The following is a 16,854-nucleotide window of genomic DNA, read 5'->3' as shown; positions in this document are numbered from 1 at the left end:
GTGTGTTTGTGTTTACATACAGCGTGTTCATGTCATCTTTTCACTGAGTGTGTGTGAGTGAGTGTGTGTTTCTGTGTGTGTGTGTGTGTGTGTGTGGTGCAGGTGAGGGTAATTAGGGAGAGTAGAGTGACAGCAACAAAAGGGCAGGGCTGCGAAACTTGACTGGATGTGGTTTTGGGAGGGAGGGAGGGGCTTGCAGGGCGGCAGCAAGGTGAGGCTGGTTGGGGGGTCGGGTAACCTCGGCAGGGGCAGTGGCGGCGGTGGTGGTTTTTTGCAGCGGGCGGAGCCGCTTGGTGGCAGTGTTGCCGTGTTGGTTGCAGACTGGGTTGCTGGCTGGTACGTCGGCAGGCTGGTTGGTTGGTTGGTTGGCTGGTTGTTTGGTTGGTTGGTTGGTTGGATGGTTGGATGGTTGGATGGTTGGTGACCAGCTGGGCGCACTCGGCAGCGGGGCTGACGGGGAGCGGGGGGTTTGGGGGGTGCCAGCGCGCCCGGTGGCGGTTGGTGTTATTTTCACATCATGTTGTTCTGCAGAGAGTTTACCTCCGAGGAGTTGTCCTCGCCCAGGACCTTGTGGTTCTCATGTTTGGGGGTCAGAGAGTTGTGGATGTTGAGGGAGTCGTCCTCTTTGGGCGGGGCCTTCACCGGGTCTTCCAGCTTGTTCTGGGAATTAGGATCATCCTAACCGGGGGGGGGGGGGCAGAGAATAAAGTTAGATCCACAACAACACGCATGACATTCATGTGCAGTTGGTTTGAAGCTGCAAAACACTGGTAACATTAACTCTGGAGTTCCTTTTAAAGGGTTAATTCACCCAGAAATGAAACCTCAGTCATTATCTCCCGCTCAAGCCGATGGAAGTCGCTCAAGATTTATGGTCCACAGACGCTGTCGGAGGTTCACGGGGAAAACGACTGAAACAAACGGTGACCACAACTCAAACGTTACCAACTGACTTCCCATCAGCACGAAGGGGGAGAAAGAAATAACATTTTCATTTTTGGGCAAACCATCCCTTTAAGCGCGTGCAGCCAACCATGACGATCGATCAGACGACGTTCATCTTTGTTAAAGGCAACAAAAACCAGCCTTTAGCGCGAGAATGATCTGGACTGGACGAGACGGCAGCTCACGTCTAAACCAGCAAAGACCATCGGCGCCGCAGGAACGCCGTCTGCGTCCCGTACGCACGCCGCCGAACACCCGAGTCAGCAGGACGCTGACATTACGAACGCCACACGGGGGAGGAGCTTAGACGCTTCACGTCCTCAGAGCTCCTGAGAGGACATGAAATGTCTTCAAGACAATTTATGTCCTTAAAGGAGTGATGTGTAGTGATCAGATGTGTTTGATCAGGTGTGTATTGATCAGGTGTATAGTGATCAGTGTTTATGTATCGTGAGGATGTGCAGATACTGAAGGGAGAGTTTTTAGAAATGGGTCAGTGAATAAACTTTGTGGCTGCAGAGTCATCCCGCCTTGATGTTCTCGTCTGCTGATGAAAACAAAGATGAACTCAGTTGCTTCTGAAGAGATTTTTGGGTTTTAATTCATGCACTCGGACAGATTTTCATGCTGCTTCACTGTGATTCTTCCTGATTTTTGCATTATGGTTTCAGATTTGTGGCTGTGTTATTGTGCTCCTGAAGGTTTCTGTTGGTTTCTGTTAATTTCTGTGAGAATCTGGGTGCAGAAACTTAAGACTGACTGCAGATGTGTGAAGCCTCACAGCCAGAAACAGAAGAAAAACACACCGTGTTACTACCGACATGAAGTTCCAGTGAGCTGGTTCAGTGTCAGGTTCCTGAGCGCGCTTTGATCGAACAGAGTGATCACTAACGGCTGTAAAAACAAGTCAAACTGTGACAGACGATAATCAGATGAGCATCAGCTCTTCACACTGGACAGAAACCATCAGAAAGTGCCGGAGACGTGCAGAGGCTGAAACTGAACTGTGTCAAACAGCCGTGTTGTTTTATGAAACCTTCGATTCGTGGTTGAGGGGCTAAAACGGAAATCTGCTTCTTCAGATGAACGAAAATATCATCAAATATTTAACAGAATCAAACGGACGTTTTATTTCCAGATAAACCAGCTCTACATATTTCACAGGCTTGACTCGGCCTGATGGAGGAGACGCTGAGCTGCTGCATGAGCGACCCCCCCCCGACAACAGACAACTGAAGCACATGCACATCCACATGCTGCCCCCCCCCCACAGTAATGATCGCTCATGCAGACCGTCTCGTCTCCTCTCTACAGCTATTGTCCCCAAACACGAACAAAAGACACAAATAACGCCTGATTTTCTGTGGGTACCACCATCACACACACGCCATCAGATGTCCCGAACACGGCTGGGGGGGGGGGACTACGTGTTTTAAGAGGTTTCGATTCAGTTCAGTGTAATTAAGGTCAGACGGAGCTCATTGACAGTCTGTTTTTCCAGCCTCTTATCTCCATTAATACTGCATGACATCATCGACCCTGCTGCGTCCTGGGGGGGGGGGGTCTGCACCCCCTCACACACACACACACACACACACACACACAGCCCCCCCCTTACTAAGTGTTGAGGCACTGAGGTTGAAGCAGTGAGACTTTACCCGCCGGCTGCAGGTTAGATGGTGACTTCGGGCAGGACGTGTGGATACGTCACCTCCATGGTGACGGGGTAGGGGCCCTCCGTCCTCCCGTCAGCGTGAAACTGGAAAACGTTTTGGTTTGTTGGATTTCGTTGTTGTTGGAGGGGGGCGGGGTGGTCGGGGGGGCACAGAGTCAGGAGGGCTTCAAAGCGTGGGAGGCGATTTGTGGGCACAGAGATAAACAGGGCTCTGATGATGAAGGTGATGATGATAATGGAGGGATCCTCAAGTGCAACATAAACGCCTCCAACAGGACGAGAGCGGCGTTTCCTTAGCGTGTGTGTGTGTGTGTGTGGGGGGGCTCATCCTGACCTTCCCCCGCGAGTCAATGCCCGATCGATGTTTTAACTCCATGGCAACTCAGTGGACGAGTGCGGATGTTTGCGGTCTGATGAGTTTGGGGTTAATGTGTCCTGAAGCTGCAGCTTGTCCCCCAGTGTCCACCACATTAACGTGTGTGTTAGAACTGACATGTGTCTCCACTGATGGAACGAGTCTCTGTGTGTGTGTGTGTGTGTGTGTGTGTGTGTGTCGCTGCAGCTGAGTGTTTGTCTTTTTTAAACTCAGCAGCAAATATTTACATCAGAGTGTGTGTGAGTAAATATTATCCTGCGTGTGTTTACAGACCTGTTTGTGATTTGTTTGTGTTTGCTGAGTGTCTCTGTGTGTGTTTGTGTGCACGGAGTGTGTACAGTGTGTGTGTGTGTGTGTGTGTGTGTGTGTGTGTGCGCAGTGTGTGTCTGCAGGCCTCTGTTACCGCAGGTAAATGATTCTGTTGGGTTTTTCAGGGTTTTTCAGGGTTTTTCAGGGTGGGGGTAAAGGCTCAGATTGATCCAGTGAGAGTGAGAGGGGGTCATTGATTGATTGGGTGATTGATTGATTGTTGATTGGTTGATTGACAGGGCCACAGTAACGATGGGGGGTGGGGGGGGGCGTTCTGGGTTCTGGTCTTACCTCGCAGTCGGACTCGTCTTTGGTCTTACACTCCCAGGTGTATCTGCTCATGGTTTTCTGAGGGAGGGGGACGGACATGGTTATACTCCTCAAAGGTAACATCACCAGAGAGAGACACACAGAGAGACAGACAGAGACGGAAAGGGACAGAGAGATGGACAGAGAGACAGAAACAGAGAGAGAGAGAGACAGACAGAAACAGAGAGAGAGAGACAGACATAGAGTCAGGAAGAGACAGACAGAAAAGAAGAGGGACAGACAGAGAGACAGCTAGAAATTAAAGAGAAGGTGGACAGGAAGTGACAGCAGCAGACAGGACAGTCTGGGTATGTGTCCTGTCAGTGAGGACAGTCTGGGTATGTGTCCTGTCGGTGAGGACAGTCTGGGTATGTGTCCTGTCAGTGAGGACAGTCTGGGTATGTGTCCTGTCGGTGAGGACAGTCTGGGTATGTGTCCTGTCAGTGAGGACAGTCTGGGTATGTGTCCTGTCGGTGAGGACAGTCTGGGTATGTGTCCTGTCAGTGAGGACAGTCTGGGTATGTGTCCTGTCGGTGAGGACAGTCTGGGTATGTGTCCTGTTGGTGAGGACAATCTGGGTGTCCTGTGGGTGGGACACTGAGGGGGATAGAGGTTTTGTGGTTTGTTAGTATTTTGAGAACTTGGTGAGTAGATTTTTTTTGGTTTGGGACACTGACTGTTAGAGGGGACACTGGACTGAACAGAGTCCTCTGAACTCTACAGACTGGTCCTTTATCAAAACACTGTTCAGTCCAGTGTTTGTGTGTGTGTGCATGTGTGTGTGTGTGTGCATGTGTGTGTGTGTGCGCGCGCGTGTGTGCATGTGTGTGCGTGCGCACGTGCGTGTGTGTGTGTGTGTGTGTGTGTGTGTGTGAGTGTGTGTGTGTGTGTGTGCATGTGTGTGTGTGTTTGGGGGGTGTTAGTTTTTGAGGCTGTCCGGTTTAGAATTTGAGATTTCAGAGAAGTTGTTAGGAGGTGATGATGATGATGATGATGATGATGATGATGATGATGACGGAGTGAACGTGACGTCTGTTTTGTTAAAATGACACACTGCGCATCTACACACATGAGAGCTGTAAGGAAACAACTCTGTGGTGTTTTGTTAAAGGGGGGGGGGGCACTCTGCAGACATGAGAGCTGTAAGGAAACAGTGTTATCGTACACGGGCCAATGGAGCGTCAGAGTGTCTGAACAGAGTCAGGCGGCTGTTTTCCTGACATCATTTGTCACAAACGTCCCACACCTTTACCTTACCTGTTTGTGACCCCGCCCCCTCCCCCCTGTTCGACCAATCACAGCAGTTTAAGGATAAACAGGAGCATCTTGTTATTTGTCCGTAAACAGGCAGCGAAGCAGAGCTGCAGACGCTCAAACGACCACCAGGAGGCACGTGTGAGCGTCAGAGCAGAGTGCCGTGACACGCTGGTGATGCTGGAGGGGGTGCTCGCAGCAGAGGATTCTGGGAGTTTTCTCTTTGGGCTTGCGGTCTGTCAGCGGCACCGTGACAAACATGTTCTGCAGAGAGTGACACACTGCTGTTCAAATTAGTGACACCGCCGCGTCATGTGACACCGCCGCAGAGTTTAAAATCATTTTTTGTGTTACTAAATATGTGTTACTGTGTGTGTGTGTGTGTTAATCTGTGTATGTGTGTGTGTGTTAATCTGTGTATGTGTTACTCTGTGAGTGTGTGTTACTCTGTGTATGTGTGTGTGTGTTACTCTGAGTGTGTGTGTGTGTGTGTTACTCTGTATGTGTGTTACTCTGTGAGTGTGTGTGTGTGTGTGTGTGTTAATCTGTGTATGTGTGTGTGTGTGTTACTCTGTGAGTGTGTGTGTGTGTGTGTTAATCTGTGTATGTGTGTGTGTGTGTTACTCTGTGTGTGTGTGTGTGTGTGTGTGTTTATCTGTGTATGTGTGTGTGTGTGTGTGTGTGTGTGTGTGTGTTAATCTGTGTATGTGTGAGTGTGTTACTCTGTGAGTGTGTGTGTGTGTGTGTGTGTTAATCTGTGTATGTGTGAGTGTGTTACTGTGTATCAATAAATAATAAACTGGAGGAACTGAATCAATAAGTAGGATGAAACTAAGAGACTCGACAGCCTCCTGTTGCCATGGTAACATGCAGCGAGGCCTCGCTTTATTTCTCTCCTTATTATTATATTATATATATTAACCCTTTGAAACCTGGACGGATCAGTTATCTTGTGCTGCGTTCAGATGCCTCTGCAGGTATTTTACTGAAATGTGATTTCTTTACAAAAAGATGGACAAAGCCATCAGCAGTTTGGCTGGAAACGTCCCACGCGATGCAAAAAATTTGTTTGTTTATAGTTCTAATTATCATTAATATACATCTAAAATTATGTTACAGAAATATAAAAAGATTATTATTGTTATTATTATCATGGAGCTGAGCTGGTGCTCCATGTATGGAGGTTAACACCTTGCAGCAGCTGCCGCGGGTTCGATTCCGCTGGCGCTTTCGCTGCACGGCACCCCATCCCCGACTTGACTAATAAAGGCAAAAAAACAAAAAATAATCCTTAAAAAATATATTATTATTGTTGTTTTCACTTTTTTCAGATGATTTTCACAACAAATATACAAACATAAATTATCAAACAGAATGAAAAGCAAAAAATCAGAATAAAAATGTGTTTAGTGAATAACGTGACGCTGTAGGTCTTCACTCGAGATCTTTTTGTCAGTGAGGGAAATTTTTGGGTCGTTTTTTGTCACGTTGCTCATTGGCTCTTTTCTCAGGTTTCAATGGGTTAAAGTGATTTGCGGTCTCAAACATGCAGAAACTATTTTTATCCTGAAAATATTAAAACGATTCGTGGATTGAAATCTTTTATGAGAAAATCTGCCTGTTTGTGATTTTTCTATTGGCCACCTGAGAAAACTCCCATCGCCTTTGGCCCCGCCCACGGCGTCCTCCCTCCGCAGCATCAGAGACGGTGGTTCATGCCCATGCATCGGGGGTTGGGGGGTCGGGGTCCGGGCAGGGTTTTCAGGGAGATGCAGAAAAAGGTGAGAGAGGCGAGAACCACGTTACCTGACAGATAATGTTATCATAGTAAGCCAATGCACGGGCATGAGGGACGTTAGGAGGGGTGTCGCACAGTTTCCTTACGTTTGGGTGGGAGCCCTCAGCGATGGTGGACAGCGAGAAATTATCATTGTGCTGCTCCGACGAGGGCCGGTACTTACTGCTGGGTCAGCCACAGGGGGGACACAGGGGGGGACAGAGGGGACGGGATGGACGCAGAGAGACGATGGAGAGTTTGTGGAAACATTAATAAGAGGACAAATGCAAATGTAGAGAGGAGGACAGAGGTGAAAAGACAAAGACGACAGAGGACATTCAGGAGACACGGGAGATGGGACACAGAGGATGGTAAAAACAGTAGAAGAGGGACATTTGGGTGTACAGGTGATGACAGAAAACAGGCCAGTTTAAGGATTTCAAGATGAGAGGACGTGACATCGAGCAGATCCAAGATGTGAGGAGACAGAAACAGATGGAGACACAGTGAGACAAAAGGAGACAAAAGGAGAAACAGCAAGGTAGTAAGGACAAATTTAGGAGACAGATTACAGTGTTGGACAAAAGACAGACAGAGGAAAAAAAGAAGGGAGAGAAAAGCAGAGAGCAGCGTTAGATTAAGACATTTGACCTGCGATGCAACAAACTGACTTCTCACCTGAAGACGCATCGGGGACAATCGTCCTCTTCATCCTCAGACTGACGTTCGTGTCCGTCTTTAAGACTTTTTTTTAGATTATCTGTCTGAACCAAAACTCTGCGGCTCTTTGTTTGTTTAACCCATAGACTGTATATGAAGCTGGAGGATGTGACGGCGCCCCCTGCTGTCTGAGTGCAGTACAGCACCGGAGACCCGCCCCCTCCATGTTACTGAACGGTCATAGGCTAAATAAATAAAAACTTAAAGCACACAACCAGTAAATGTTTCCCAGAGACAGTTTCTGTCACTGAAGGTAGCTCTCATCACTCTGATGTTTGTTCAGGTGTTTGTTTTGATAAGTTTGGTTTTAATGAGTCATTAAATTAAAAAAAAGGGGCGTTTCCGTCATGATTGACAGCTGTGAGAGCCAATCCATGCGCTCACATTCATTGTGGTGGGAACTCCCCCACCGCGGATATCGTAACTGTGCAGATGCAGGGCTCCCAATGACATCACCTCACAAGATGGCAACGCTCGTATCCGGGTTATTTTAACCTCACTTCAGCATAGCGGGGGTTAGTGGGGGCGCGTCGTCCATCTTTATTTACAGTCTATGGTTTAACCCACCGCTCTGCACACTAAATGACCTTTTCAAAATAAAGCTTTAAAAAGTATTTAGTACAGTAATATGATTTTCTACTTTCATTGAGTGAATTTTTTAACCAACATCAGTCCTAATCACAAATATCAAATATTCATTAATTTTCTGAATTTAAACCCTTTAAATGCCAGGTTGTTGTCATGATGCCGCTATGTTTTTAGATTAAATATGTTGAGTCTCCTCCTCCTCAGTGTGTGAGTGTAGCTGCTGACAGTCTGGGATATGTCAGTGTGTGAGTGTAGCTGCTGACAGTCTGGGATATGTCAGTGTGTGAGTGTAGCTGCTGACAGTCTGGGATATGTCAGTGATCAGCAGCTACATTGACTGTGACTAGGTGACCTACCTAGTGGAAATAGCATGTATTTCCTCCAGATGCCAAATATGGTCAAAATGACCTCATCAGGTGGAAAATAGTCAAAATGACAAATTCAGAGTCAAAAGCCCAGAATGACACCCAGAAATAATACAAGTCCTGTTTTTCTGCTCTGATGGCTGTGGGATCAAAAATGTCAGTTTGAATGGGTTTCAATGGAGCATTTTTGGACCTGAACAGTCTGATAATGAACGTTTCTAATAATGTTCCTGTGAGGTTAAATGCTGACATAGACGTAACATCTGAACTGCAAAACTCTGAGGATGTTTTGGTGATGTTGACAGGTGACAGTTTAGAGAACGTTCTTTTTATAAAACATTCCCACAATGTTACATGAGAACAAAGGAAGAACATTTTCAAAGCAACATTCAGGACATTATTGAGGACAGAGATAGAAAACTGTTTTTTAATGACACTGTAATGTGATATGTTAACAATAAAATAACATTTTTAACTTTTTTTGATGTTAATAGAGAATGTTACACGAACTTTAAGAAGAACGTTCCAGAAGAACCAAAAATTGAAAAATTGCTCACTGGGAGATTCATCTGAAGCACAGAAACACTTTTAACAACACACACACACACACACACACACACACACACACACACACACACACACACACACACACACACACACACACACACACCCACACACACACACACACACACACACACACACACACACACTCGCTCACACACACACACACACACACACACACACACACACACACACACACACACACACACACACACACACTCACACACACACACACACACACACATTCGCTCACACACACACACACACACATACACACTGAATGTGTCAGATTTCTTCTCTGTATCCGCCCGGATATTCCTCTTCCTCTTTTATCCTTCTCTTCATTAAGCTGCCCCCCAGGTCTAACAGCTGTATGTAGGTCACCCCCGCCCCCCAACTGCCCTACTTTCAGCTGAGCTGATGACATCATCCTGCACTCTGCTTTAAAACGGGTCCGTTAACGCTGCGACCGACTGCAGCACTTTACTCCTCTTCATCATTTCATCATGATCTTCAACTTCTTCACCATCGTCATCATCTTCATCATTACCTTCATCATCACTCCTCATCTTCATCATCCTGCACTCTGCTTTAAGTCAGTTCAGTTAAGGCTGCGACTAACTAATGCATTGTACGCTTCATCATCATCATCGTCTTCCTCCTCCTCTATGACACCATCAGAACGTCCCGTGGAGATAAAATTAGAATCTGGAGCAGATTTTCTCTTCTCATCTGTCTGATCGGTGCTCGATCGGCGGCCGCTGCTTGTCCCCCCCCACCCCTCTTTATATTCGGCCTGTCCGTTAGTCCGATACTCCGTCAGTTCTTTCTCATGATGTCAGAGCGCTTTAAAGAACATACGTCACACGACGACCCTCAGTTCTGATTTAGAGACAAAGAACGTCACAGTCGGTGGACACAAAGACACCTTAGAGACCGTCAGTCCTCCAACACTGGGACCTGAACAATGAGGGCTGTCTGCAGCTCAAAACACCCCAAAAAACCAGCAAGGTGACAAAAACAAGCAAACCCAACAACAAATAACCCAACAACAAATTAGGGCGCGGCAGTTAATCAAAAATCAGTCGAAACCGACATTCAGACCCTCTAACCAATGTAATCTTGCCCTTATCAGTTATTTCGGTTATTTAAAAATTCTGTTAATCCTTTTCCCATCAGGATTGCCAACTGCCACGCATCTGCCGCTCACGCTCTCAAGACAGTGAGAGAGGAGAACCTTACGCCGAAACTCTGCGACAGCAGGCGTGTTGAACGATCATGAAGTAAAGTGAACGACTTTGACTCTAGAATACAGTTTGACCATCAAACAGCGTTTCATTATCAAACAGCTGATGGTCCGACAGCAGCGCAGTGAGACAGACAGCCAATCAGAGCGCAGCTTCTCCTCACAGCACCAAAGTGTCTGAATGAACAAACAGCTCAATATTCAGCGGTGCAAAGTGACGTCTTCAGACTACTACAGACGACTTTGTGTGTGGAGTTTCAGGTTCAATCCGACTTTGAATTATTTAGAAACAGCAGATTGATATTTCAGGACAGAAAGACTGCAGGTAAAGGACAATATTTTCAAGAAGAGACGTGCTCATGATTCCTTTGGTCCATTTAGTGGTTTGGGTCTGACGACCTGTGTGAATTGAATCATGACTTCCTGTTGACGTTTGGATCTGATCAACATAAAAATGCCCGAGGTGCTCAGACTCACTGACGTACTGATTTAATATCAGCTGTTTTTGGGGACCAGACTGCTGGATTGATCTTTGAAACTCGGACAAACGAAGGGATTGACAGACAGTGTGGAGCCTGCAGGACTACGAGACTAGATCACGTTCTCCATCAGAAACCTTCCTCTGTGGCTCTTTGTCTCTGAGATTTTATTTTTTCAAAAGAAAACTTGGAGGACGAGACCCAAAACAAAATACATCACTGTAGATTTGATAGTTTTTCTCAGTGAACTCCCATCGTCGGCTCGACCCTGACGGAGACTCACCTGCGCTTACGCAGCTTCTTGTTCTCCATCTTGAGGACGTGGAGCTTCTTGGCAAAGCAGACGACGATCATGAAGAGCAGCAGGACGACCAGAGCTGAGGCGCCGACTGCCAGACACATCACCTGGAACTCCGTCACCACCGACTCACAGCGAGCGCCTTTGTGCCAGATGTAGTCCTGGACATTACATCTGAAAGAGACAGAGGACAGAGGGACAGGGACGTGGAAGCAGATGATGAACGGAGGAGTGAAGTAAAACCAGAAGTGAGCAGAAAGAAAACACAGAAAACAGAAACACAAACAGGAAAGGGTTAATTTGGTCAATTAAATGAATGTGCGTTTGCAGCTCGCCAGCATCATATATTTTTTCGCTTTGAGATGTCTCTGAGAGGACATCCTGTCTGCTCCTGATTATAATGACCGGCTGTGGATCGAGTCTCAGGACACTCGAAAAAACACGTTACATAAGACCGACTGAAGGAACGCAGCGCAGCGTGTTCGCAGGACGAGCACTTTCAACTAGCTTTCATTCACACGGAGAGAATATCAGCAGCCATCGTTTGTGTGTGAAAACAGGCCGAGAAGAAAAAAGGGTCAGCGGCTGTAAACACACACACACACACACACACACACACAAACACACACATGAACACATTTCTAACGTTTAAAGACCGAACACCACGGACACACACAAACATCTCAGTCCCAGACTCCGCCCCCCTGACTGTGTTTGAGTACGGTGTCCACCCGGGGACAAAAAGACAGATGGCTTTGTCCACACACTGTGTGCTGTCAAACAGCAACAGCAGCGCTCGCTCTGACAGTAATCCGCTTTTTTAATTTCCTCTTTATTTCATTCAATAAACACAGAAAACTGCACACGTGTCAGAGTCCTGCTCTCCAGGACTGACTCCGAGGGACAGCCTCAGCCGTCCAGGACTGACTCCGAGGGACAGCCTCTGCCGTCCAGGACTGACTCCGAGGGACAGCCTCTGCCGTCCAGGACTGACTCTGACTCTGAGGGACAGCCTCTGCTCTCCAGGACTGACTCCGAGGGACAGCCTCTGCCGTCCAGGACTGACTCCGAGGGACAGCCTCTGCCGTCCAGGACTGACTCTGACTCTGAGGGACAGCCTCTGCTCTCCAGGACTGACTCTGAGGGACAGCCTCAGCCGTCCAGGACTGACTCTGAGGGACAGCCTCAGCCGTCCAGGACTGACTCTGAGGGACAGCCTCTGCTCTCCAGGACTGACTCTGAGGAACAGCCTCAGCCGTCCAGGACTGACTCTGAGGGACAGCCTCTGCTCTCCAGGACTGACTCTGAGGGACAGCCTCTGCTCTCCAGGACTGACTCTGAGGGACAGCCTCTGCTCTCCAGGACTGACTCTGAGGGACAGCCTCTGCTCTCCAGGACTGACTCTGAGGGACAGCCTCTGCTCTCCAGGACTGACTCTGAGGGACAGCCTCAGCCGTCCAGGACTGACTCTGAGGGACAGCCTCAGCCGTCCAGGACTGACTCTGAGGGACAGCCTCAGCCGTCAGGACGCTCACAGAGTGAATTTCAGCGTCTTTGCTGTGGTTGTCGGTTGTTGGCCCCCAAAGAGCAGAACAAATGATTCAGGAGAACTTTCACACCTGCAGCTGATGAACCTCACACAAGATGATGCATCTGGCACTTTACTGTTTGCAGTGTGTGTGTGTGTGTGTGTGTGTGTGTGTCTGTGTGTATGTGTGTGTGTGTGTGTGTGTGTGTCTGTGTGTGTGTCTGTGTGTGTGTCAGGTCTCTGTCATGACTTTCATAGGAGCTCTTTTACTTTGACACAGTTGTGTTGTAATAGCAGGTGTGAATGTGTTTGGTTTTAGGCACTTTTCACACAGAGGTGTGTTTGTTGTGACCTCAGGACCTCTACGGAGCTGAACGGGCCGCTCTGTGACCGACAGAAATCTGTTCGTCTCGCTGTAACAACCAAAGAGACGTCGACAAAAAAAGGCTGTGCCAACACACACACACACACACACACACACACACACACACACACACACACACACACACACACACACACACACACACACACACACACAGACACAGACACACACACACACACACACACACACACACACACACACAGCCACACAGACACACAGACACAGACATACACACACACACACACACACAGCCACACAGACACACACACAGACACACAGACACAGACACAGACACACACACACACACACAGACATACACACACACACACACACACACACACACACACACACACACACACACACACACACACACGTGTCGAGGCATGTGCTGCTTCGTTCTCTACATGTTAAACGGGCTCCTGTCAGTGACCCACTTCCTGTCTTTTTTTTTGCCGGCTGAAGGAAAAAACAGCGGCGACGAGCCAACAGACGTTTTGAGCGTTGGCGTGTGAGAGAGAGACACGGATGATGTCACATTTCACATCTTCAAGGAGACTTTAGTGCACTCAACCTGCGAGACACTCTGCTGCACACAAAGACTCAAAGAGACAAAGAGACACAGACACAGAGACAAAGAGGTTTATGTAAGTCGCAGGAGGCGAGCATGCAAGGATGTGCTGGTTGTCATGGCAACACAGCTGAGCAGCAAAATGGAGCAGCTGCAGCGCTGACATGTCGTTCCATCACACGCACACAGCGAAGCGTCCACGGGAACCAGTTACAGCGGCCGCATCCCATTTCCTGCCTCTCCCTCCTCACTTTTAATTCACTCTCTCCCTCCTTCTCTCTGTCTTCTCTCCTTCTCTCTGTCTTCTCTCCTCTCTGTCTTCTCTCCTCTGTCTTCTCCTCTGTCTTCTCTCCTCTCTGTCTTCTCTCCTCTGTCTTCTCTCCTCTCTGTCTTCTCTCCTCTCTGTCTTCTCTCCTCTCTGTCTTCTCTCCTCTCTGTCTTCTCTCCTCTCTGTCTTCTCTTCTCTCTGTCTTCTCTCCTCTCTGTCTTCTCTTCTCTCTGTCTTCTCTCCTTCTCTCTGTCTTCTCTCCTCTCTGTCTTCTCTCCTTCTCTCTGTCTTCTCTCCTCTCTGTCTTCTCTCCTTCTCTGTCCTGCTGCTCGATTTCTCTTTTCTTCTTCACTGGATCCTCCTCCTCCTCCTCCTCCCCCTCTGTCCTCCCTCCTCATCCTCCTCCTCCTCCTCTCCCTCTGTCCTTCTTCCTCCTCCTCCTCCCCCTCTGACCCCCCTCCTCCCTCCTCCTCCCCCCACCCTCCTCTCTCCTCCTCCTCCTCTGTCCCCCCGCCCCCTCCTCCCTCCTCTCCTCCCCTCTGTCCCCCTCCTCCTCTCTCCTCCTCCTCCCTCTGTCCCCCTCCTCCTCTCTCCTCCTCCTCCTGTGTCCCCCGCCCCCTCCTCCCTCCTCTCTCCTCCTCCTCCCCTCTGTCCCCCTCCTCCTCTCTCCTCCTCCCCCTCTGTCCCCCTCCTCCTCTCTCCTCCTCCTCCCCCTCTCTCCCCCCTCCCCCTCCCTCCTCCTCCTCTCTGCAGAGCGCCTCCAGCTGAATCATGTCGTTCAGTTTGTGCAGAAACAATTTTTTTTTGTCTTTCTTTGGAGAAAATGCAGACGTCTGAGATTATAAACGAGGAAAAGATCAGCTGTGTGTGAACGATGGACCTGACGGACCTGACGGATCTGATGGACCTGATGGACCTGACGGACCTGACGGACCTGACGGATCTGACGGATCTGATGGATCTGATGGATCTGATGGATCTGATGGATCTGATGGACCTGATGGATCTGATGGATCTGATGGACCTGACGGACCTGATGGATCTGATGGACCTGATGGACCTGATGGATCTGATGGATCTGATGGATCTGACGGACCTGATGGATCTGATGGATCTGACGGACCTGATGGATCTGCTGTGTGTGAACAATGGATGATGGACCTGATGGAGCTGATGGACCTGATGGATCTGATGGATCTGATGGACCTGATAGACCTGATGGATCTGATGGATCTGACGGACCTGATGGATCTGATGGATCTGATGGACCTGATGGACCTGATGGATCTGACGGATCTGACGGACCTGATGGATCTGATGGATCTGACGGACCTGATGGATCTGCTGTGTGTGAACAATGGACCTGACGGATCTGATGGACCTGATGGAGCTGATGGATCTGATGAACCTGATGGACCTGATGGACCTGACGGATCTGATAGATCTGATGGATCTGATGGACCTGATTGATCTGATGGATCTGATGGACCTGACGGATCTGACGGACCTGACGGACCTGACGGATCTGATGGATCTGATGGATCTGATGGACCTGACGGATCTGACGGACCTGACGGACCTGACGGATCTGACGGACCTGACGGATCTGACGGACCTGATGGATCTGATGGACCTGATGGACCTGATGGACCTGATGGACCTGATGGAACTGATGGAACTGATGGACCTGAGGGACCTGATGGACCTGATGGACCTGATGGATCTGATGGACCTGATGGACCTGATGGATCTGATGGACCTGATGGACCTGATGGACCTGACGTTTCTGATGGACCTGATGGAACTGATGGACCTGATGGACCTGATGGACCTGACGTTTCTGATGGACCTGATGGAACTGATGGACCTGATGGAACTGATGGAACTGATGGACCTGATGGACCTGATGGATCTGATGGATCTGACGGACCTGACGGACCTGATGGATCTGATGGACCTGATGGAACTGATGGACCTGATGGATCTGATGGACCTGATGGAACTGATGGACCTGATGGACCTGATGGACCTGATGGAACTGATGGACCTGATGGACCTGATGGATCTGATGGATCTGACGGACCTGATGGACCTGATGGATCTGATGGACCTGATGGAACTGATGGACCTGATGGATCTGATGGACCTGATGGAACTGATGGACCTGATGGACCTGATGGAACTGATGGAACTGATGGACCTGATGGATCTGATGGATCTGATAGAACTGATGGAACTGATGGACCTGATGGACCTGATGGACCTGATGGATCTGATGGACCTGATGGAACTGATGGACCTGATGGACCTGATGGATCTGACGGACCTGACGGACCTGACGGATCTGATGGACCTGATGGAACTGATGGACCTGATGGATCTGATGGACCTGATGGAACTGATGGACCTGATGGATCTGATGGACCTGATGGAACTGATGGACCTGATGGACCTGATGGAACTGATGGAACTGATGGACCTGATGGACCTGATGGACCTGATGGATCTGATGGACCTGATGGAACTGATGGACCTGATGGACCTGATGGAACTGATGGACCTGATGGACCTGATGGACCTGATGGAACTGATGGACCTGATGGACCTGATGGACCTGATGGATCTGATGGATCACGCTAACAAACACGCTGATGTGAAGCAACAGTAATCTTCCCCATTAGCATGCTAACATTAGCTCATGACATGTAACTGGGGCTCATGGGAAAAGTGTAGTTTTCCACGTACAGGACGATAAATCAAAGTTTTGGACAAAATGGAAAGTAGACATGTTGTTGCGCTACATGAAAAGTAAGACTAAAGTCAACAGGGTTAACCCTCCGTTTACCATGAACATTTAAACAAACTGTCATCAGGGTGATCACAGTCCCTGTCCTGCTGCGTGGCGTCTACCTCTGATCCAGGACGGCGTGACTGCGCTGTCTGTCCCTGCTCATGACGTTAACATGGTTTTTCTCTCGTAGGTCACAGATTTTCTAGCACTCGCTGAGTTTGTATTTTCTACATTTGACCACTGATTGAATCGATTAGCAGCTTTGTGACTCTGCTTTGGACCTGCAGCTGGTTTCTCCCGTCTGAGTCCTGTTTGCTGACTCAGTTCTGGTTCTGGTCTCTCTGTCAGCTCTGAGGATAATCAGAAACTCTCAGAGTGAAGTCGTCTTTTCCCCAAAGAGCTGAGACAGACGCTG

The 16,854-nt window shown here is 48.7% G+C and overlaps 1 protein-coding gene across 8 annotated transcripts in view; it reads right to left on the bottom strand.

Annotated features, from left to right (window-relative positions):
* Positions 1–223: 223 nt before the first annotated feature.
* The window catches only part of cspg5a (chondroitin sulfate proteoglycan 5a), a 38,897-nt gene continuing 22,266 nt past the window's right edge, over positions 224–16,854 (bottom strand). The window contains exons 3-7 of one of the 8 annotated variants that reach the window (XM_088084841.1): positions 10,888–11,076; positions 6,753–6,831; positions 3,597–3,653; positions 2,604–2,704; positions 540–678 (exon numbers count right to left, since the gene is read on the bottom strand). In XM_088084841.1, coding sequence (XP_087940967.1) covers positions 2,618–2,704; positions 3,597–3,653; positions 6,753–6,831; positions 10,888–11,076 — 412 coding nt within the window. In that variant the 3' untranslated portion in view covers positions 540–678; positions 2,604–2,617. Of the gene's footprint in view, positions 679–2,603; positions 2,705–3,596; positions 3,654–6,674; positions 6,832–10,887; positions 11,077–16,854 lie in introns of all 8 variants that reach the window. The other 7 variants (XM_088084842.1, XM_088084837.1, XM_088084838.1 and 4 more) reach the window with 7 other exon arrangements.

This window comes from Plectropomus leopardus, chromosome 11 (assembly GCF_026936395.1).
Source record: "Plectropomus leopardus strain MGB_pleo_1.0 chromosome 11, ASM2693639v1, whole genome shotgun sequence".
NCBI classification, from domain to species: domain Eukaryota; kingdom Metazoa; phylum Chordata; class Actinopteri; order Perciformes; family Serranidae; genus Plectropomus; species Plectropomus leopardus.
Note: the sequence above shows the minus strand (reverse complement) of the source record. Positions and strands in the feature narration are given on the sequence as shown.